Source organism: Penicillium rubens (genome assembly GCF_028828025.1).
Source record: "Penicillium rubens strain IBT 27055 chromosome Unknown utg000004l_segment0_segment0, whole genome shotgun sequence".
Lineage (NCBI taxonomy): Eukaryota > Fungi > Ascomycota > Eurotiomycetes > Eurotiales > Aspergillaceae > Penicillium > Penicillium rubens.
The window spans coordinates 2,752,215-2,773,461 of NW_026890602.1; the positions used below are offsets into that span (position 1 = coordinate 2,752,215).

At 45.2% G+C, this 21,247-nt stretch overlaps 6 protein-coding genes across 6 annotated transcripts; 4 read left to right on the forward strand and 2 right to left on the reverse strand.

The window, feature by feature from the left end:
• Window positions 1-518: 518 nt before the first annotated feature.
• N7525_011026 (uncharacterized protein) lies at window positions 519-1,722 on the forward strand (the record flags this gene model as incomplete). The annotated part of the gene is made up of 4 exons (XM_002560742.1): window positions 519-649; window positions 711-1,143; window positions 1,197-1,394; window positions 1,447-1,722. 4 exons carry the CDS (start codon window positions 519-521, stop codon window positions 1,720-1,722), a joined length of 1,038 nt encoding a protein of 345 aa, XP_002560788.1.
• A 1,097-nt stretch (window positions 1,723-2,819) lies between these two features.
• Window positions 2,820-5,635, forward strand: N7525_011027 (uncharacterized protein; the record flags this gene model as incomplete). The annotated part of the gene is made up of 3 exons (XM_002560741.1): window positions 2,820-4,747; window positions 4,809-4,922; window positions 4,993-5,635. 3 exons carry the CDS (start codon window positions 2,820-2,822, stop codon window positions 5,633-5,635), a joined length of 2,685 nt encoding a protein of 894 aa, XP_002560787.1.
• A 2,100-nt stretch (window positions 5,636-7,735) lies between these two features.
• N7525_011028 (uncharacterized protein) lies at window positions 7,736-8,311 on the reverse strand (the record flags this gene model as incomplete). Its single annotated transcript, XM_002560740.1, has 1 exon — window positions 7,736-8,311. One exon carries the CDS (start codon window positions 8,309-8,311, stop codon window positions 7,736-7,738), a length of 576 nt encoding a protein of 191 aa, XP_002560786.1.
• Window positions 8,312-10,866: 2,555 nt separating this feature from the next.
• Window positions 10,867-11,586, reverse strand: N7525_011029 (uncharacterized protein; the record flags this gene model as incomplete). The annotated part of the gene is made up of 1 exon (XM_002560739.2): window positions 10,867-11,586. The coding sequence occupies one exon, from the start codon at window positions 11,584-11,586 to the stop codon at window positions 10,867-10,869; it is 720 nt and encodes a 239-aa protein (XP_002560785.2).
• A 2,141-nt stretch (window positions 11,587-13,727) lies between these two features.
• N7525_011030 (GFA family protein) lies at window positions 13,728-14,338 on the forward strand (the record flags this gene model as incomplete). The annotated part of the gene is made up of 2 exons (XM_002560738.1): window positions 13,728-13,850; window positions 13,916-14,338. 2 exons carry the CDS (start codon window positions 13,728-13,730, stop codon window positions 14,336-14,338), a joined length of 546 nt encoding a protein of 181 aa, XP_002560784.1.
• A 2,662-nt stretch (window positions 14,339-17,000) lies between these two features.
• Window positions 17,001-17,120, forward strand: N7525_011031 (uncharacterized protein; the record flags this gene model as incomplete). Its single annotated transcript, XM_061215319.1, has 1 exon — window positions 17,001-17,120. One exon carries the CDS (start codon window positions 17,001-17,003, stop codon window positions 17,118-17,120), a length of 120 nt encoding a protein of 39 aa, XP_061067831.1.
• Window positions 17,121-21,247: the final 4,127 nt, after the last annotated feature.

Consider the following 21,247-nt stretch of genomic DNA (forward strand, 5'->3'; position numbering starts at 1 on the left):
CGGATTCTCCTGATCACATATTTCCCAGTGGAAACTTCTTCGTGTTCTATATTTTGCTCCTAATTCCCCTTGTCCTTCTAGCTACAACACTCACGCTAACAAAAAAGTATCCAAGTTTACCAAAGGCAACCAACACCACCTGAGGTCATTCAAACGGCCAACTATTGTCAAGTAGACACTCACACACGCAAGATACAAGTCACCTATCTGCTTTTTCTTAGCCTAGTGGAAGTCAATTGCAACTAGCCCGGCCACTAGATCGATCTTGGCTTGATCTAAAAGGCCTTACGTGGTCGCCCCACTGTCAAGGCAGTCGTATTCGGTCTACTCCGTAGGATGTCTTGAAATATACGAAAACTCCTGAGGGAAAATAGTTATCAAATAGTTCACTTCCTTTACCTCCACATTTTCCTTTCCGACGTGATAAACCTATCTAAATCACCTTCCAACAATCCGACGATGCTTAAAAATCCAAGGAATCAGACATCTACACGTATTCCGTGCCAGTCAGTCCGGTCATGAACGAACACGAACACAACAAGGCCCCCAACCACAGCCGACCTCTACTATACGTCCCCAACACATTATGGACGCGATTGTTTGCAGCAACGGTGGTCATCGAGACGGTCCTCACAGTCGCAATTGAAAGGTAGGGGCCCGACCTCGAATATCAGTGCCTTTCTCGGACTTGGAGCTTATGGGGAAATTAGCTGGATTCTCATGAGCCTGTGGGACGACCTCGACAGCGACAGCGAATCAAACGGAACAATGCGCCTTCAGTCATTTCTAGGCCTCTACATTTTCGCTCTTCTATACGAATTGGCACTGTCATATGATGCGCTCCGCCGGAAGAACACAATCCAGCTGGTCGGTCTCTGCATCTGTAATCAGGGCCTGTTCACATATGGCCTTCTCCAGATGAATGAGATCAAGGATACTATCTCTAGCTCGACCAACAAGGACTTTGGCGACCGTTTGAAGGACGTGTATCATATCGAGATCATCATTGTCCCGGTGATTTTGGGTGTCGGGACTGTGTGCATGAGCTTTTTCACGTGGAAGTTGCGCGCGGAGTTTTCGTGGTCTATATACAAGAACGTCAGCGCGGACTTGCAGATGAAGCGTCGATATTTTACGTATCAGGTTTGTTGCGACACTGATAATGCCCTTTGTTTGGCGACTGACCGAATCACTAGGTGTATATCGCTCTCCTAAAATTCGATTTCTTCTTCGTATTTGGAACTCAGCTCCAAATCCTCCTTGTTATATTTCAAGCCCCCGAAGACATGGATTTTGTCGTCAATGCCTCTGTGATCCCAATCACGATAGCGACCTTGGTCCTATCAGCTCAATTTTGCAAGCGCGAGAAAAGGAAATCTCTCATGTTCATGATGGTGAGGATCCTCGCGAAGCAATATTGTAACTCTAGACTAACCAGTCATTCAGTTCCTGATGCTTCTTATAGTTGGATTCCTTGTTCTCATCCTCCTTCGGATGTACAGCCCCGGCGATCACACTGATTTCAGCTCTTTCCGGACGTCCCTGACGTTATTCGCAGGTGTCTCGTTGCTGCTGATGGTTCTCACGATCATCAACTCCGTGATGTGTATCCTTAATTTCAATAAAGGATTGAAGAATCACGTCCACCCTCCTAAAAAGGGGAAAACGGTCTCGTTGGAGCTCGAATCCCAGGAGACACCTACGCGGTTCTTGTTGAACTAGTTTACTGACTTCATGACTTACTGCCCTTTTCTTTACTTGGTGTATTCTAACTATTCTATGTACATATAGACCTCAATGACATTGGTGACTCACCTAAATCTATATCTTGTACTGAATGGTCCCAATGTTTACTGATTGGGCGGACCGGCGAACTGAAGGTTTGCCGAACACGTCTCCCACTCTCCCACTCGTCTCATGATGTTCAACATCTCCAGCGAAAAGAATCCCTTCTCATTTTGAAATCGGCATGCGGATCAAGATGTCCACTGGTTTCCAAAGGTATACCTAATCAGCCTGGGCAACGGCCACCACTCGCACCACAGCAACCTCCAAGAAAAGAGCTGTGGCGCAAGTATGCTCCAAAGGCGACATCAAACTTCCGCTCACACTTCAGCTGTCATCGGTGTCATGCACGAGAGATCAATGGTTATGGTTTACCGTATATCGCGTTCATCATGATAGAGTGCATGGGCGGTTATACAGTGGTGTTTCATTAATATTTGAACCCGGGTACTTCCTGTACTTGACCGCGTTTACATACCGCCTACCCATTCCTATTACACACACTCAGGGCGCGCGCAGCATACGCTGATTATCCAGGTTACTACCCCTTTCCTCTCAGTTTTTTCCCTCTCTGATTCTATCCCTATGTTTCTGCTACTATGGCACGCGGCCCAAAGCTCGTTCCGAGCTATATATGAGCTAAGACGTTTGGTTTTGAATATTTCCAAAGTTCTGCCGGCAGGAAATAAGTGGGTCTCAGACCTTGCGAAGGTACCGGGGTACAAATACTAATGAAACATGACTGTACGTATTGCGGGGATTGGGACTACAGAGACATTCGTTTTAAGAACAAACCAACTCTTCATTGGCGTAAAATAGATATTCCTAGATGAATCCAGGATGCAACGCTACGGAGCAAGTGTGGGGTGATCGCCGGTTAATAGCTCCGATGTCTCAGGTTGCCTCCTTTCTAGAGACTCGACATTTAGCTGCAGTACCAGCTGTGCTATTTTACAATATTCTCTAGTTTTTTAATTCCAATCTGCCAAGCCAATGGTCGTGGATAATAGCCTGCCACGGCTACAGTTCGTATAATGAAGCTTGATTCGAGATTCTTCTTTTTCTCTCTTGCCCTGGCTGTGCAAGCATACGACGATGCACTTGGTTTAAGTAATGGCTATACTTCTTTATCTACAGCCAACTTTGATATCAAATTAGTTAAAGATTCCCAAGTCCTTGCCTCCCTCAAACCAGCTGGAGAGGCATTCGACTTCTTGCCTTTCGACGATATCACATACAGAGCGGCAAATGGCCAATATCATAATGGGGACATTGCATATCGTTATCGACTATCGGGCTCAACAGAGTGGACTGCAGGCGACTCATCAAAAACAAGGAAATCGTTGAAAAGTGCCGAGTCCGATGCTCTTGCTGCCGCTGAGATGACACGAACCCTACCGACCTCTCCTATCCATATCCTTCGAGAATGGATTGATGTGGACGGCGATCTCGGCTTGACCTTCACTCTGACCAACAAGGGAAAGCAGACACTGGAAATTGGCAGTCTAGGCTTTCCAACCGAATTCAACAGTATCTTCTCCAACCGCACAGCGGAAGATATGGTGGCTAAGTGCTCGCTCACAGATCCATACATCGGAATGGATGCTGGGTACCTTCAGGTGAACCCCACGTCTGGAACCGGGGCATCGTTAATCGTTACCCCATTGTTCAACACAAGCACTCCACTAGAAGCATGGCGAAACTTAGGCGAGCCGAGTACCGAACCTCTCTTATACGGCAGTCAGACATTTGAGGGGTTCTACGAATGGCAGACTCACACCAAAGCCTACGCTGAGAATGAGTGGTCTGGTGTCACCCCGTGGAACGAGCCTAGCTCTCGACTTGTGAGCCCCGGCGAATCAGTGACCTACGGTTTGCGCTTCACTGTTGTCAAGGATGGTGTGCGTGGTATACACGATGCAGTCAAAGCCACCAACACGCCTGCTACGCCGGGCATACCGAGGTACGTGGTACCAGTCGATCTCACAGCTCGTCTTTACGTCTTCCACTCTCGAATCTCTGAGGTCGTATCCGAGGACAACTCCTTTAAGATAACCCAAGGTGCGAATGGCATTCTGTCGCTCACCCCGACTGGCTCGGTCTGGGGTCGAACTAGAGTAACCATCACATACGAAGACGGCAAAGTCCAAACGGTACACTATTTCATTATGGACTCGGTACCAGCAACAATCGGCAAATTGGGCGAGTTCAGTACCACGTCGATGTGGTTTAATGACACAGAAGATCCCTTCCACCGAGCTCCATCAGTGATTACATGGGACCACTCAACCCAAGCGCAAGTCCTCCAAGATCCCCGAGTCTGGATATCCGGGCTAAGCGACGAAGGCGGCGTGAGCTACTTAGCCAGCGCAATGAAACAGTCTGGTCTAGCCGACGCGACAGAAGTATCGAAACTCGAACAATTTGCTTCTGATGTTCTGTCGAAGACTATCCAAAACCCAGACTTCACCGTCCGCAAGAGTATCTTCTTTTACGAGACTGCTCAACTCCCTGAGTACACATACGATCGCTCTATTGATTGGGGTAATTGGTGGTCGTGGAATAAGGATGCCTCATATGCTACGGACCGTGCCTACAACTATATCCATGTGATCGGGGCATACTGGGCGCTGTACCGGGCAGGTCGAGATAACGGGTCGCTTCTAAAAACACACACGTGGCAGTGGTATCTCAGTCAAGCATACAATACCACAGTGACCTGTTTCGCCACGGATTCAGCCGGGAATGGACTCGTGGGATATTCGCGTCTCGGACTCATGGGCGAAACTGTCGTTGGCGAGCTTCTGTCGGATTTGAGGCGTGAGGAATGGACAGCCGAGGCCGACGCTGTGGAGGCTGCTATGAAGCTTCGCGCTGAGGCATGGGATACGGAGGATGTTCCTTTTGGCAGTGAGATGGCCTGGGACTCGACTGGCCAAGAGGGAATCTACTACTGGAGCAAGTGAGTTTGCTCATTCGGGACCTTTTGGCAGCAACACTTGATTTATTAACGTTCCATTTAGCTATTTCAAGTTAACCAACACAGCAACGAAGACCATCAACAGCATCCTGGGGTATATGCCCACAGTGCCACATTGGGGATGGAATGGGAATGCCCGGCGATATTGGGACTTCATGTAGGAGCCAGTCCAGTCTTTTACAGTTGACATCTCATTGACTTGCCTCCGTTACTGACCTCTCATTAAGCTATGGCGGCAAGCTACAGCGCATCGAACGCATGATCCATCACTACGGATCGAGCCTCAATGCACTACCATTGCTATCACACTTCCGCCAGAATCCGACCGACACATATCTCCTCCGAGTTGGCTACGGCGGAATAATAGGACCACTATCCAATATCCGACAAGATGGCTCGATGTACAATGCTTTCCACTCCTTCCCTGATACCCTGCAAGGCGACGATTATTCAGGCGATTACGGTCCAAACTTCCTAGGTATGATGCTTGGATCTGCTGTGTATGTCGTCGATGATCCGGATGTCGGGCTCGTCGCATACGGCGGGAATATCGACACCAATGGAGACACGGTCACTGTGCAGCCACGAGATGCTGTGCGTCGTCGGGTGTATGTTGCACAAATGGGGGTATACGTCACCATCAGCGCTGGATTGATAGAAGAGGTCTCGTTTGATATTTCTCGGCCAACGTCTCTTCAACTGCGTATCGTTCCTGGGTCATCGGATGTCTCTTCTGTTGTTGCTTGGGTCGAGACTCCGGGTACGGAGGATGAGTATGCTGTGGCTGGAGATCAATTGGAACGTGTGCGAGGAGGCTGGAATGTCAAGTTCGCCTCTGAGGAAGCGAATGTTGTTGTCTCTAAACTGTGATTTGCTGTAAACCCGGGGCCAGATGCAGATGCTATTGGATCATTTAGTACTCGTGTGCGATGCAGCCGAATGGAATGGGGAATTATATTATTCAAGATGGACCAATGAACTGTTTAACTGCAGGGTTTGTGCAGGATCACTTGACCTATTGGAGTCGCTTGACCTATTGGGACGACTATGCCTTCGCGGTGTATCGCAAGATGATGCTAATGCACTTTGACCGATTGAGGTGTATATCCTTGCGTAACTAGTCACTTATTTAGTCCACCTACATCCTATTTCGCTAGAAGCATCCGGCTCCCCAAAGTAATGTCCCCTTCAACAAGCATAGGTCACATTTAATTGATAAATTATTACTCAACACCATCCCAAATCAACCACCTGGGAGTCGCCGCTGAAATGGAGGATATCGTCACTGAGGGCTTGCATCGAGCTGCAAGGAAAGCGCAGGTTCTGACTATGCTAGCTGGTGTTTTAGACTATGGGAAGACAAAGGTGGCAATTTGATTCTATCTGGTCTTATATTATAGTATAAAGAAGATGAGATAGAAGGACGAGTATCAGGCAAGGCCAAAACATAGGTGATCATCACATGAAGATCCAACCTCGTGTTATTGCTATCTAAGTAACAACAAACACATAGTATTCAAGCATTACGGCTCCCGTCGCATTTATCAAGCGAATCAAAACCCAAGGCCCTTGCGCCCAATGGCATCTGCATCCTCTCAACCCTCAAAAGTATTTTTGCATCGACCTCTTACCTTTTCGCCGAACCGGTATCCAAAAGTTCGAAGGCAACAAAGCAAACCAGCGTCATCTATGACATAACCGAGAAATGCCAGGCATTGACGTCGTGATCGTAGTCGAGCAGTTCCTCGCAGCCGAACGTTCACCGAGTGAATACTTGCTATGGGGAAGGTCTTTGGATGGAGATACCAGCCAATCGGGCAGATCCGCGAGGCAAACGGGTGTACATGATAACTTTACAGACCTGGAGACGTCTGTGGCGATGTTGTAGATGTCAGATTGCATGTCCTCTGGCCGAGATCCATCAAATCGGGCAGATCCGCTAGGCGAACGGGCAAGCACGATATTTTACAGGCCTGGAGATGTACTCCGTACTGTGGCGATGGAAGGGTTCTCTTGGCCGAGCAGTGGCTAAAGTTCCAGTGACGTCCTCGAGTACTGTTTTATACGGGTGTAGGTTTTATGTGGCTGAATGCGTTGTGCTCTGTGGCTTTCCGGCGTTTTCAGTTTTTGTTTTCATGTTTTTCGCAACTTAATTTGATTCAAAGTTGATAGACACGAGCTACGGTTATCATAGCAACGTCAGATGTATGTTGATAGTTTGATACAGATCAAAGCATTGGTGGGTCCGAAAAGTAGGTGCATGTACTCCGTACCAATGGCATGGATAATGGGAATGCCAGAATGTCAGAATGCCAGAATGTCACTTGTTAGAAAGTACATTATGGGAAATGTGATATGACATGAGTACATGAGTACATCTATGATGAAACCTGTCCCGATCGGGTAATTCGCCACTTGTCCAAGTTTCCACCAGACAGAATTCAGGATACTCGGATACTCTGCTGGTTTCCTTTGGATTCCACGAGGATCATGGTTCCACATCCCCAATTCCTCGGGTTTGGGGCCTGCGTTAGTTCTCCATGACATTAATAGATTTTGCATTTCGAAGATCTCATCTTCTCATATTTCCTTTCTCGGCTATGTGTCATGTGACTTGGGGTTACGCGGCTGGTGAGTCACATCGCTTGACCTTCCGGCTTGGGCGCATCCAAGAATAGAGTGTGGGGAGTTTGGGGAAAGATTTCAAAGCGGAAAGACCCAGGCTTGAATAGGCTATTTTCGAATGTTTATGATGTGATCGGGAAAGCAGATTGTCCAGAGAAAAAAAAATTGGTTCTTTGGTAATTATAGTATGTCGGAAGTAAAGTAAAGTTATATACATGGGTTCATTTTGGTGTATTCATCATGGTCATCAAATCGTAATATCGTGTCGGTGGCAAAGGATCAGGAAATATTCGGGCAGTCGAGAGTAGAGGAGAGGGAGAGGAAAATTATAAGGAAGAGGCGAGGTCAACCCGCGATTGGGGATACGATGCAAGATCCCCCTGTCCAGAGGTGTTTAGAGGTCGCCTCGAGACAATTGCGACCTTTTTCCAAAAAACCATGCTCGGAGGAATTTTCAGACGAGGTTGATGATGTTGATTCAGGTGATGCAGGTGGTGCTGGTGGTGTCGGAGTTGCCGCAACAGCGACAGGCTCTGATTTTTGTGATAATTGTTGGGTGACCTCGACTGGAGTCTCGTTGGTCGGGGCTCTGTTCTTTAGGACAGGCAGCTCTGTGTTGATCTCATCCACATCGTCTTCCTCATCGGTATCTTCGAAGTCGAATGAGCTGATGCGAGACTTCATGTCGTTCTCGGTCCAAGAGACAGATCCACAGTGCAGACGGAAGTGAGCCACGCAGCGGCGAAGGTCCGGGTCTGGTGCAGTGGCTTCACGGGCGAGTTTCTCTTTTGACAGATGGGTGAGCTTGTAAGGGAGGGCATTTCGGTTTGCCATTGGGGGCCAGCGTTTATTTTGCACAATTGGCACGGAGGCGGTTGGTTTTGGGGTCTTGGGGGCTCTTTGAGTAGTGCCGGTGTTCATGTTTGAATGATCATAAACTGCTTTTTATACGGAGTTATAGGATCAGGGATCAGCGGTCAGAGATTTAGGAGATAATTTTGGAGAGAGTGGAATCGTAGAGTTCCAAAAGGAAAAGAGCCAGGGAAAGGGAATGGAGAGTCTTATACCCTCGAAAAGAAGAAAAGAATAAAATGGGGGAAGAGGGAATTGGTCCAAGCGCCCAGGCCGTGTCACCAGATCAAACCGGTTCCAGGCTCTGATGGGTCGGGTCTGTCTCTGACTTTTTCTCTTCTTTCCATTCTGTTTTATGACTTGTCTATTCCTTTTTTTTTAAAACTCTTCTACCCCAGGAAACTTAACTACTCCATATTCTTTAATTTTATTCTTCATTTTCTCAGTCCAAATTGGTTTAGAAAATATCAATTAAAAAATGGGATCACCGGTGTACGTAGCGGCTATTCGGACCCTCCAAGTGGATAGCCCCAGTTTTCTTTGATCATTTGATGCTTCGAAAATTTTTCGGTGGAGACTCTTCTGCGGAGCTTATCTTGCTTATTCGCCCTAATCCCAGAAAAAAAAGAAGAAAAAAAAGGGAAATCAAAGAAGAAAATAGAAAACGTTGCACGGGGAAACTCACGATCCCCACGGATTACTTTCCTAGGAAATCCGAACCCCCTCATCCTTCACCCCGTTTTCATCTTGACATATTTAACACATTAACATATTAATTCATCTTTTGTTTCTCTTTTCGAAATCAAATTAAATGAAATCTCTACTACATAAAAACCATTTCCCTTTGGTAACCTTGGAACACCATCGCATTGTTAGGTTGACTTGGTAAAGCCCTGACTCCCGGGGAACCTTGGAACCCTCTAGCTAAAACACTGCATTGCTTCCGTAGCCAAAAGAGAAAAGAGATTCCACTGCATTATATTATAACACGTATGTTGTATGTGGCCCGACCACGATCTGCTTGTCCCGTGAGCATAATAATGTGCTGGACAAAGAACATCCGTACACCGACAAGTCCCCAAGCATTCCACATGTTAAGCGTCCCACAACCCAGGAATACGCCCCTCCTGACGATCTTTGGGAATCCGAAGACGGCTTTCGTCCCTAATCGTCTGGTTGTAATATCCGTCCTCCGTACTCCGTATAACGGAGATGCTCCAGACCCCCCGTAAACCTACAGCTCCTTTCGTGGACACCAAATAAGCCATAAAAGAAAAAGGGTGGCGCCCGAAGATGGAATTTATTTACTCCGCCCAGTTTATCCTTTAGAATGCCATGGAAAATTATCCTGCCGATACTTCCTATTTCACTACGGCCCCGCCTTGGATAAAATGGGAAGCCAAGCACAACTCGTAGAACCTGATCGAAACAGTCGAAACAATGAACAAAACAACAGAAGTGTACAATATACAATAAACTCGTAATAATGCAACCCCGTTGGCGAAACAAGTAAGGGAAAAACAAAGGGATCTGCTGCAGACCCCACTCGAATTCCATCATTGAAGCTATTGCAGCCACCGAGCCCAAAAATCGAAGTCTAGAATCTCCTTTAAAGGGCTGGGCACTTGGAGACGCTTGGAAAGCAGGCTCTGTCCCCGCTAGCATACGTTTGGTGCGGCCCACAATGCTTCTAGCGCGCCGCGAACTCCCTCTCTGCCACTTCTTGGCGTGCTCTTTCTGTTTTAGTGCTCAGGCCTTGACGCTTTTTGCTCACTGAATAAAACTAGCCAGGTGAGTACCAGGTAGGTACCTAGGTAGTGGACGCCCCTAAGTATTACATAATCACCAGGCTCCCGACCTCCAGGGCTCGGGACCTCGGGAGGTCGCTTACTGAGTATCACGTGACTATTATGTAAGATAGATGACTCCCGAGGTCGCTCACTAAGCGTGACCTGAGCGCTCTGATTTGCTCACTGAGCAGCCTGATCTTACTCACTGAGCATGACCTGAGCGCTCTGACTAGCTGTATACGTAGATGAGGACTGAATTCCGTAGATGGATAATCAATATTAAGAAAAGCTACCTATAGTCGACTCTAGATACAATAGATACAAGACGTAGCACGAGGAAGCAAAAGAAAGGTAGCTTTCTCGCATTCAAGGGAACCTATATACACCATGTGGGTCCCGCAGATCATTTCTCCAAACATCTGTATACTTCATGTATGTTGTATATCCCTGACACCAGTAGCGGCCGGTATCGTTTTCCATGTCGGGTACAGCGAGATGTTCTTTCAATATATACATAAAATCCTAGGAACATAAACATGACACATTGGGATGAATTCAGTAAGTCATCTCAGATTACCTGAGCCACACATCACGCCCAAGACAGCATTTCTGATCAAATTACACAGATCCACACTACTTCTCGTCCGTGTCTTCATTTGCGCGTACATGGGCTACGGACACAATCCGGCGGATCCGCTCAGAATTCGAGGATTCGAATGGCCTGTACCGTGACAGTATATTGAAGGAGCTGTTGGAGATTGAAAACAAGATCCCGGACATACAATATGCATTCGAGGATGAAACTGAGGGTGATGGAGCTGTATGTATGTACATTTACCAGAGAGCAATGCCAGGCGGACGCTGGTAATAGAGAGGCCACACGTCCTCTACAAACCCACTTGTGTAGTGGTAGAAACTGACACTCATATCAAGTCTGTGTAGCATCGTCCAGCCGGTATTTTCCTCCACGCAACCCTCGATTGACTGATAACCGTGCGCTAGTTGCTCATCAATCTCTTCTTTAAGGTCTGGATCTTGGCTCGTTGCATACTGCTCCCTCAATGATTTCCACCAACCATCCACAAAATTCACATAGCCATTACTTTGTAGACCCCTCAACCGAGGACCACTTTCGGTGTCATGAAGAAGGCTTTGCAGAGACTTTTCGTCAATCTGGATAAAGTACCGGTATCTGGGTGCGGTCGCTAGGTCGGGGTTGAATTCTTCAAACGGTCGCGGGTTTTCAGCATAGTACGCACGCTGAGCCCACTCCTGAAAGTGCGCGCGAAGCTGATCCTTTGATGCATTCTCGAAGTTGGGCCGGTCCTCAAGGAATGTCAAACTCAGACTTTGATTCAGAGAGTGATCGAGATCTGGAGTTTTGTGGTGCTCGATGGATTTGCGCATTGCCTCCGTAATCACCCCCTTGAAGCAGTTCCAGTCTTCGTCGTTTTGATACGTGGAGCGATAGATCACCCAGCCCCATTTTTGGTACCCCCCTTCCTTGAGGTATTCGTCAAGTAGACGTGTTGCGGGACTCATTGCGTCGAGCATGGCTTGAGTTTTGATGGCCCCCGATGTGAAGGACCGAGATAGGGGTAGTTGAAAGAGCGCATATTTTCCCAAGGGAGCAAAGAATGGACAAGAGGGATTGGTGGACGATTGATGAAAAGGAAACTGGCGTCCAAATGGACGTGTGAGAATAGGGTATCTCATTAAAGAGGACAGTGAAAGACAAAATATTAATAGGTGGATGGTTTAGATTGGAAGTTGGAAATTGGAAACAAAGGAGGAATGGTATGAGCCATTTAGTAAATGGCCTAATGGGCACCCGTGGAACCTGCCCAGACGTAGAGCTATCATTCACCGAGACTCGATAGCGGAGTAATGGAAGACTAAGGATATAAATCCGGCTCCGAGACACACTAGACAAGGTTGGTAATGTTGATGGCAGGCTAAATCTACTTATTCAAGTAAGAATCACTGAAGTAGTAGATCACTGGCTAAAGTGCTGGAATGGACTGGGGGAGAACGGAGAGAGATAGAGAGGGAGAGAGAGATCGCGTGCGAACTATCTACACTGGACAAACACCGTCATGTGACATTCGTCAATCAATATGAATGACCGGAGCAAATGTTCACGAGAAATACGAGATGCAGATAAATCGAAACTGGTTTATATCTCAAAGCGCAGCCTACTCACTCCACTAAGCAGAAAAGAATGAAACGATAATACAATCCCTCATCGGTGGCCGGATACAATACTATCTTCGTTCCGCTTGTTGGAGCGTAACTAGCGAGTTTAAGCCAATCCGCCGCTAAAACAAGATAATTCTCTTCTGTACTCTATATACATTGCGTTCTCCGCTCTCGGCTTCCAATCTTACCATTTCTGATAACTTAGCTTCTTTCAATGCGCCTTGATCACTGTCAAAACACCCGGTCGAGATTAGTTTTTGCCATGAAACAGATATTTTACACTTCACCGTATTCGACATCCCACTGCCGAGTCGTCGTTCGGATCCGGCCCGGCTGTCCTACCAGCATCTCTATACCTCCCTCCTCCGCACAATTTCACCGTAGAGAATCATGTTTATGATTCGAAGTCGACTTATTCCACTTTTGACTAAGCTCTGGATTCTTTATAAATCACTAGGAAAGCCGGTAAGTTAGTGAGTCAAGGTACAACGTCGGTACCGGCAAGTCCACTGGCGAGTAAAGTGCTGGTGGTGGGATACCGGTGGGAGACCAGCCCTGGAGTGGGAGACCGTTGACAAACCATCATCAGCTTCGGCATTCTTTGGATGATCATGGTGATGTAAAGAACCGACTAATCAAATAATCAGAACTTTCCAGATACAAATAGACAGAACTATGGGTCATTCAGTGGTTACGCCGCAACTATACTTCTTCCATCGATTGTTCTTTATTGAGCAATCCCCATGACCCTATTCGCATTGGCATCATTGGTCTTTCATATGGTGCATGGGCAGCTAATGCTCATCTACCCTATCTGCAGAGCCCAAAGTTCCAAATTGTGGCTATTTGCAATTCATCTGTGGAAAGTGCTGCGAAGAGCATCAAAAATCACAAACCCCTAGGCAAAGTAAAGGCATATTGGAATGGACACGATCAGTAATGAAAAATCTCTCCCCTGGATTCTGCCTTCCCCTTAGTAAGACCTTGACAATCAATAATTCGGGAAGTATGCAATATTGTTTGAATTGCGCCCGTCCGTTAGGGATATTGTTAATGGATTACATGCAATTGACCAAGCTATGGCCTACGTAGCTTGAGTAGGTGGGAAGGCGTAAGAAGGTGCTGATATAGGTGTTAGATTAACAGAACCGAGGGCCTAACAGAGAATGAAGCGAGTTTGGTAATTGATGGTCTATGTTGTATTACAATCCGCCGCCGTGGCGATTTATTCCACAACATGCCGAACGTCGGCCTAAAGCGCTCTGTTTTCGAGATTCAACAATCAATATGCCACAACAGGAAGGTTTAAACCCTTGTTTATATGCTTACCTACCAGTTGGGATGCCGGATTACCAATCAACTCAGCCGATGCAAATGTACCTAGGTAGTGGAAGGTCAAATTATATTAATCCATCTTTGCTCAGATATTTTCTTACTAGTTTTGACTATATCGTGAAATATTTGCTTTCACATTCATTCAATAACGAGGAACAGCCATGGCAGCTGCAGCTGATAAAATAAAACCCTACATACCTCTTGCCGGGTGCGCCGATGATGGCTGGACAAAAGAAGACCAGGCAACAGCCACATGTTACTGTGGCGGGGTGCAGTTGGCATTTGTAAGTGTTCCCAAACATACCAATACAATCTACAATATCCCGCTCATGTCACGGAAAATGTTCAGCCGACACAAAGCCCAGGCCTAGTCGACACGTTCATTTGTCATTGTACAGACTGCCGCAAAATCACCGCGTCTATGTTCGCCACCAATTTCATTATCGCAGACACGTACCTCAAACACATACGAGGCGAAGAAATCCTTACAGCGTTCAAACAGTCGAAAACTATTGCCTCCGGCAAGGCTATGACGAACTGCTTCTGTTCTACGTGTGGCTCGCTCATGTACCGCATCAGTGAAGCTTTCCCGGGACACAGTATCCTGCGTACCGGTACAGTGGACGATTTCAATCTGCATGAAACAAAATTGAAGCCTCGAACTGAGATGTATGCCAAGGACCGTGTGGAATGGCTGTGTGGTGCGAGTGGCGTCAAGCAGGTGGAGGGATCGATGTCTACTCCGAAGACAACTGGTCCTCCAAGACTTTAGATGAGATAGTTGGGGGTTGGACTCAGCAGCTCTGTTTGTGATCTATTGGAAACTGTATCACCACTATGCTTGATTCTTGAAGTTCACTTCCGTATTTAATTAGGCAGCATTCACATAAATCGAAATCATTTCCGCCTTTGTAGTCACCACCATACTGTGACTGGAATATAAGAGGGAGAGTGGGGTGATGATTGGACAAGTTAGGCAGCAGATTTATCTATTATTTGCCGTTTTGAGCTGAGTGTATGCTTAAAGTCTATGGTGTTGGAATAATGGCCATCCGTATCGAGGAATTGACTAGCGGTATAAACTGCCAAATTATTGACAGCTAAATTATTAACTTATCTCTCAAAACCTGGCTGTAGCTGGAGAGACTTGTTGACCTGGCACCTCGCCTTCAGGAAGGTGAATAAAGCTTCGGGGCTCATAACCTATGGAGAAAGGTCTATGGAGACGTCGAGGTGCATCCATGGATGGTGCAATGTGACAATGATATGGGCCAGTTGCAGAAGCTAGGTTTTGAACTATGGATTAATATGCCATTTCTCGACCCATCGTTCTTGCACCGTGACATCCTGCCTGTCTCCAGTGATCCGTCTTTGCTGGGTTATTTCTGATCACGCCTTGATTGAACCACTGTTACTGACCCTGGAATACTACATGATGCTTTTTGGCGGTTTACGGGATCCATGTTCGATATATTCCTCGCAGCACAAACTGTACATTGTATATTGCAAAGACAGTCATAATGTAGTTGTACGATAGATTCCAGAAAAGAACATCTACAATATATACAGTAGAATTCGAAATCAGTTTTAACTCTAAACTCTTACTTTTATGTCCCGGACCCTAGGTGGAGACACGCTAATCTAATTTTAGCTCTTCCCCTGTTAATCCATGTAGGGCTGTATTGTATTCACTGGTAACCACAATGAGTCATTGTTATAGTACCGTAATTTCATGTAGAAACCGATGGAATCCATCGTGCAAACAGACCAAACAAAAGAGAATCCTAACAATCTGGCAAGATCTTCTTTCATTCTCTCATATCTTGCTTGGGCTATTTGTCAAGCGTAGCCTTCGTGATGAGGCTACGGAGGAGAGGAAAGATGGAGATGAAGAGAGGTGATAGATGAATCTATGGGAAAAAGCTGGTATATAAACCAGCTGTATGACTAAGATAGCAAAGAGCTCAGTCTGCACACAGACAAACGTATACCCTGCATGGACTGCATGCCAAACAGATACCCTGCGTGCAGTGCATGTCAACACTTCGCCCACACTCTTTTGCATCCAAAAGAAGGCTGTAGTGATGCCATAGAGAACTTATCCTGGTACGCAACTTGTTTCTCTATAGCTCTAACTTCTGCTATCTACTACGGTTCTCATTCGTCACCAAGTCCTAAGCAAATCCGGTACTTAGGGAAGCTGACATAGACCCTCCCAGGACTGCCATCGTACTATAGAGATAACACAGAGCCCATATCATAACGATTACATCCCTTATCCCGAAGATCCTACAATATAGGAAAACAACTCACAGTACGCTCCAACACCTAGATATTGCGGTAGTCCTAATACAACACGGTTTAACTATAGTCCTTCCCCCTCTGCTATACTAGAAGATCAGTTATAGTCAGATATTCTTAGGCTACTCCAGTTATCTAAATAGGAAGAAGGAAGAGTATACGATAAGGACCCGCCGACCTATATATACTACCGTATAGAGTGGCGTATTACAGTCAACAATCGAGAGGTATCAAAGGATACGGAGGAAGATCTTATTTTAGCCCCTAGTGCCTTTTAGTAGCTGTTCTTAGAAAAGAAATTAGAGAAAGTTCTTCGACGAAAAATTGCCCGTTATCGTTAGGTGAGAGCTAATAACACTACGATTGCCGTTTTAGTGAACGACCGAACCTAGCGCAATTTGACTAAACGATTTAATAATACCGAGATCATTTAGACCGCTATCGAGAAGCAGCTTCGGATATAGTTAGGTCTATTCTCCTAGGGTAAAGAGCTCACGTTAAAGATAAGTTTTAATTACGTAGACGATCGTCACTCTCCTCTAGCCGCCGGTCGGAAAGGGGAGAAAAGAGGAAAAGCCTCTATCACAAAGAGAATACTCGATAAGAGAGCCGCTTAGATTGATACTAAATAGGATACTTCTAGAGAAAGACCTATCTAGCGTAGCGTCTATAACCTAATACGATACGTATCCTCGACTTACCTATTAGGCCTATATTGTTAGGTGGATCCAATAGGAAAAAAGCATTACTAACTAAAGACTCATTATCTAAAGCGGCTCGTTACCCACGTTGAAAAAGGTGGGGTGTTAGACGGGCATAAGGATATACCAGAAATAGTATACGAAGAATTATATATAGAAGAGTAATAGAGACAGGGAAAGAACAATCGCAAAGGAGGATATATAATAGGAAATAGAGCACTATATCCTACTATTAACATTAATGTCCTACCCTCGCAGTCTTCTACCTCTACGGCTGTATAGGTTTCTACTAACTTCTAGTCTATACAATCTCCAGGCCCGCTTAAGATCCCTAGGCCTAGGGATGAAGCGGTTAAGGAATATGGTGAATGGTAGGTGTCAAATGTCACTGATAACACTCTTAAGGCTGTATTTCGAGAGATCTGTGACATGATGATCGACAATAGTCTTGATCTTGAGCAGGTCTACAAGGATCAAGACCCGGAATTCTTTATCGAAAAGGGTATAAAGATAGGTATTACTCGACGGTTCGTAGAAGACATTCGGCGCTAGGTCGAGAATGTAAAGAAAGCAATCCCTATATATAACATAATTTAGCAACTACCTGCTTTAGCGTTAGAGCATATGGCGTTTAGGAGATTTAATTTAGCATAGTGCTGTTGACCGCAGGTTCAATTAACATACTACTGGTTTTACGAGTGTTGATTTGTGTAGTTAGAATTGTTGTTTAGAGGCTACAGTAATACATACTATAATTTAAGCCAGGAAAAAAAGTAGCTGAATTCGTTAAACTTTTTACCCATCATTTCCACGTACCATTACTACAGCGTTTTTGACAGACTTGGGCCGGATCTCCACTAGAGGTAGGGCTGGGTTACACTGATATTGTGGGGATGGCCATTAGAATACTGAGTAGTTTACGGTTTCCGTAGCAATGTGAGGTGACACTATATAACTACGGGTTCAGAAAAGCTAGCAGAATTGCATGACATTCACTGCTAAATTTGTTCTAGAAGAAGCTCCAAGTCCCGGCGCCATATAGACCTCTTTTTCGGTCGTGTTAGCCTTCGCTTATTAGTTGAGGTTATGCCTTGTTGGTGACTCAAGTATTTAGGCTTAGCTTTCCTGCGAATTCCCTCAGAATACATCTGACGGCCCTGTAAATATGTACTACACTATATGCATCAAATTTACACAGAATGGGAGATACAAAAAATAAGCCCCAGTACTCTAGGCGGCGGTCCGAACTCTCATAGATACTGTATTTCTCATTCTCAACGTAACGTGGCCACCAGTACTGGCAGTACATGTATTCCAAGCATCAACCTAAATGCTTCATTCATCCGACGACTTGTTCCCTCTTTCCTGATATAGAATATGACCAGTATACTGTCCCTATTCATCGTGGTAGATATAAACTGTTTGAGCCTTATTGTTTTTGAATTGTTCCTCCGTTGCAAACAAAGCTGTAGCATGCGGAGTGAGATCGGTTGTAAAGATATACAGTTATCAGGTGTAAGGCCTGTCAACCGGGTAAGATACGAATGGCGGGGAGAGGAATGAAAGTGTATTGTCTCTATATGACAAGACTAACTCTTGTCCCAAATCAGGGGGGCCCCGGGGGGCCCTGGGATTAAAAGAAAATCCTAGTGCGCTAAGAAGCAGGGTCGATCACCTGGCGAACCCCGCACGCATTGATTACGATATATGCTACGCATATCCTATCATTCCCTGTTTTATGATTGAAAGGACCTTTATCCTTTACAATTATTCCCCCTCCTCTAGCGTAGGTGTCCCTACCTGCGGTTAGACGGAGACTGTTAAAGGAGACCGCTCTTCTTTGTCTAGGTAAACCCTTTCTAACATAGGTGTCTCTTCCTACGGTGAGCCCGAGGCTGTTAAAGGGAACGGTTTCTTTATCTGGGCTAGATACAAATCTCCCCTAACGCCCCGAGTCTCTCTCGTATCGGTAGTGATCCGGCACTATAGCTATAGCTCCTCTTGCTAATATCGCTTATGAAATCATTCGGCCTCGTTACCTCTTCTATTTAGGTTGTTTCTGTTATATACTAAGCACGTACGAGACGGATGCGGATACACTATTTAACCTAGCTTGCTACGAGTTTAACGAGAGAATCTCGGTCCTCTATAACTATTATAATAGTAAAAACGCTATTTACGAAATAGTGAGGACCTTATAATTTAGCTGCGATACGGTACTAATTTATTGTAGTTTCCCGTCGGGATATTACGAGATATAAGGGATCTAGTACATATTTTGGATTAGGCGAGCTTTTTCTTTATAGACTTCGTAGACTAGCCTAAAGAACTACGTCTCGATATCTCGGAGGCTAGTTATGATTTAGCCTCCGCTTTAGATAGTTCTCTTAGGGTATATTGTTCCTTTTATAGTCTCTCGGGGTCGAAGAAGGTCTAGGAGGTGAGTTACTACCCCGTTTCGTTCACGATTCGTTACTAATCCTTTATAAGGCTAGGCGTATAAGGTATACGCGTATTATTGCCGAACGTCGGGCGGATACCGTCCGTATAGATCTATAAGCGCTAATAGCGGCTAGGGGACAATATTGTCTTATCGGCCTTTGTCCCGAAGACCCCGGGTATATGAGTTAGATAGCGGCGAAACGGCGGTTTACTAATATAGTTACTAACCGTATTAACTTCTAGATAGGTTAAGATATACCTATTCTAATAGAGGATTACCCGATAGAGCTTGACTTAACCGTTATATAGCAGTTTCTATAGTGGGAAGGTACCGATTTAGCGGTGTCTCTAAGTTTTTTGCCCGTTTGATAGAAATAGTAGGAGCGAGTCTACTTTAATCACGTCCTCGATCGTAGCTTCCTTTTTAGGATAATTTATCCTATCACGTAGGCAACTAGACTTATTTATCCTCCGCTCTTTATCTTTCTTTCTCTTCCTTTCTGTTACCTTATCACTTCTATATCCACTTCGTGACGGTATTATTTCGGTTATATTTCGTATTAAGATTATCACAATACCTTTAGTCCCCAATTCTCCTTATAAGTTACGTAACCCTATTCTCCGGGTCCGAACCTAGTGCCTCACTTGCTTACGTGTCTCTATTCGTGATTAGCGCGAAGGAGATCCTATAGTTCTCTAGCCCTTCTTAGTAAAATACTTCGCTACTATATATAATAGCAAAAATTGTTAATATTATAACGGTCTCTATAAGCCCTATAAAACGGTATGTTATTACGTACGTTGCTATCCCGTTTTGTGACCGTTTTAGACTAACGTTACCTAGGTCCCCGAGGGGATCGAAGGAAACCGAGTGGAGTTACTTACGTATTTATCCTAGGTCGAATAATTTTAGTTAAATACCGAGGGAGGTTTTAGCCCTAGTAAGGAAGGCGCGTCTAAGTTCCTCCTTCCTTAGGACCTTATCGACAGTGTCGCGGTAAGTGTGCGACACTTAGTCGCGTCCTTTAATAGCTTCACTAAAGCGTATCGCCGTACGTATTCACTTACTAGTACTAAGCTATCCTAGATAAGTTTCGCTTATAATTCGGGGTCGTTTTATTGTTACTAATTTATATAGTTAACTAAGGATATATATACTAGGTGGGTGTCTTCTCGCTCTTCCTTAGTGGTCCCTAGCGACCTTTCTATAGATTTTGCTTCTAACTAGGCTAAGCTTACTATAGAGGGTTCCTATTACCCCCGTCTACGCATCGCGGAGGAGTCGGCTAGGTCTTAGTATACTAGCGTCGTTGCCTTCCGCTAAGATATGTAAGACCTAGTCGGCTCCTCTAAGCTAGGGCCTACGGTTAGTCCTTTCCTTAAGTCACACCTAGAGAGTTTCCCCCTCGATCTATAGGTATAGCGGTAGTTTATTAGTATTGTTTCGGAGAGGTCTTAGACCTAGATTTCTTTTATTTTGCTTAGTGAATTTCTTTTATATCTCTCCGTTAGCTATAGGGTGAGATAGGGTCGATTTAAGATTGTATATATATCGTTTCGCTACTAATACGGTGTGTAATCGGCTGCTTCTAATCAATTTTACTTTCTCTAGGACCTTTTATATCTCACGATAACTTTTAGTATATTCACTATTACACTCTCGGGTACCTATTGATTATATTCTAAGGGCTAGCTATACTATTTCACTAGATAGTGTAGTTCGTCTTCGAACCGCTAGTTATCCTTTATCTCCTCGACTTCCTATTCGTCGTTATCTGCTAGCCCTAGTAAAGGTAATTGCTTAGGTTTACCCTCACGTTAATGCTATAGTTATAGTAAAGATATAGGAAATACGTTATAAATCGCTACGTACTAGCTAGGGAGTAGTAGGCGATACGCTTGCTTTCCGATATATTTAAGGATCCTAAAAGGTCCTATCTATCTTAGTGATAGCTTCTTCGTCGTACCTTCTTTCAATCGTAGGTTTTTCGTCGAGAGGGCTATAAGGTCGTTCTTTTTAAATGTTATCTCTTAGTAACGTTTATTATAATAATTCGCCTATATCTCGGTGGCTTTTCGCTATACTTCCTATAGCTTTTCGCGGAGCTCTTAAAGCTTCTCAATTCGCGATACTACTACTAGTGCCTCTCTCTCTACGCTACCGTCCTCGGCGCGTATTTAGAAATTAGGATTGTAGCCTAATAAGGCCTAGAAGGGTGAAATTCCAATTGTTATAT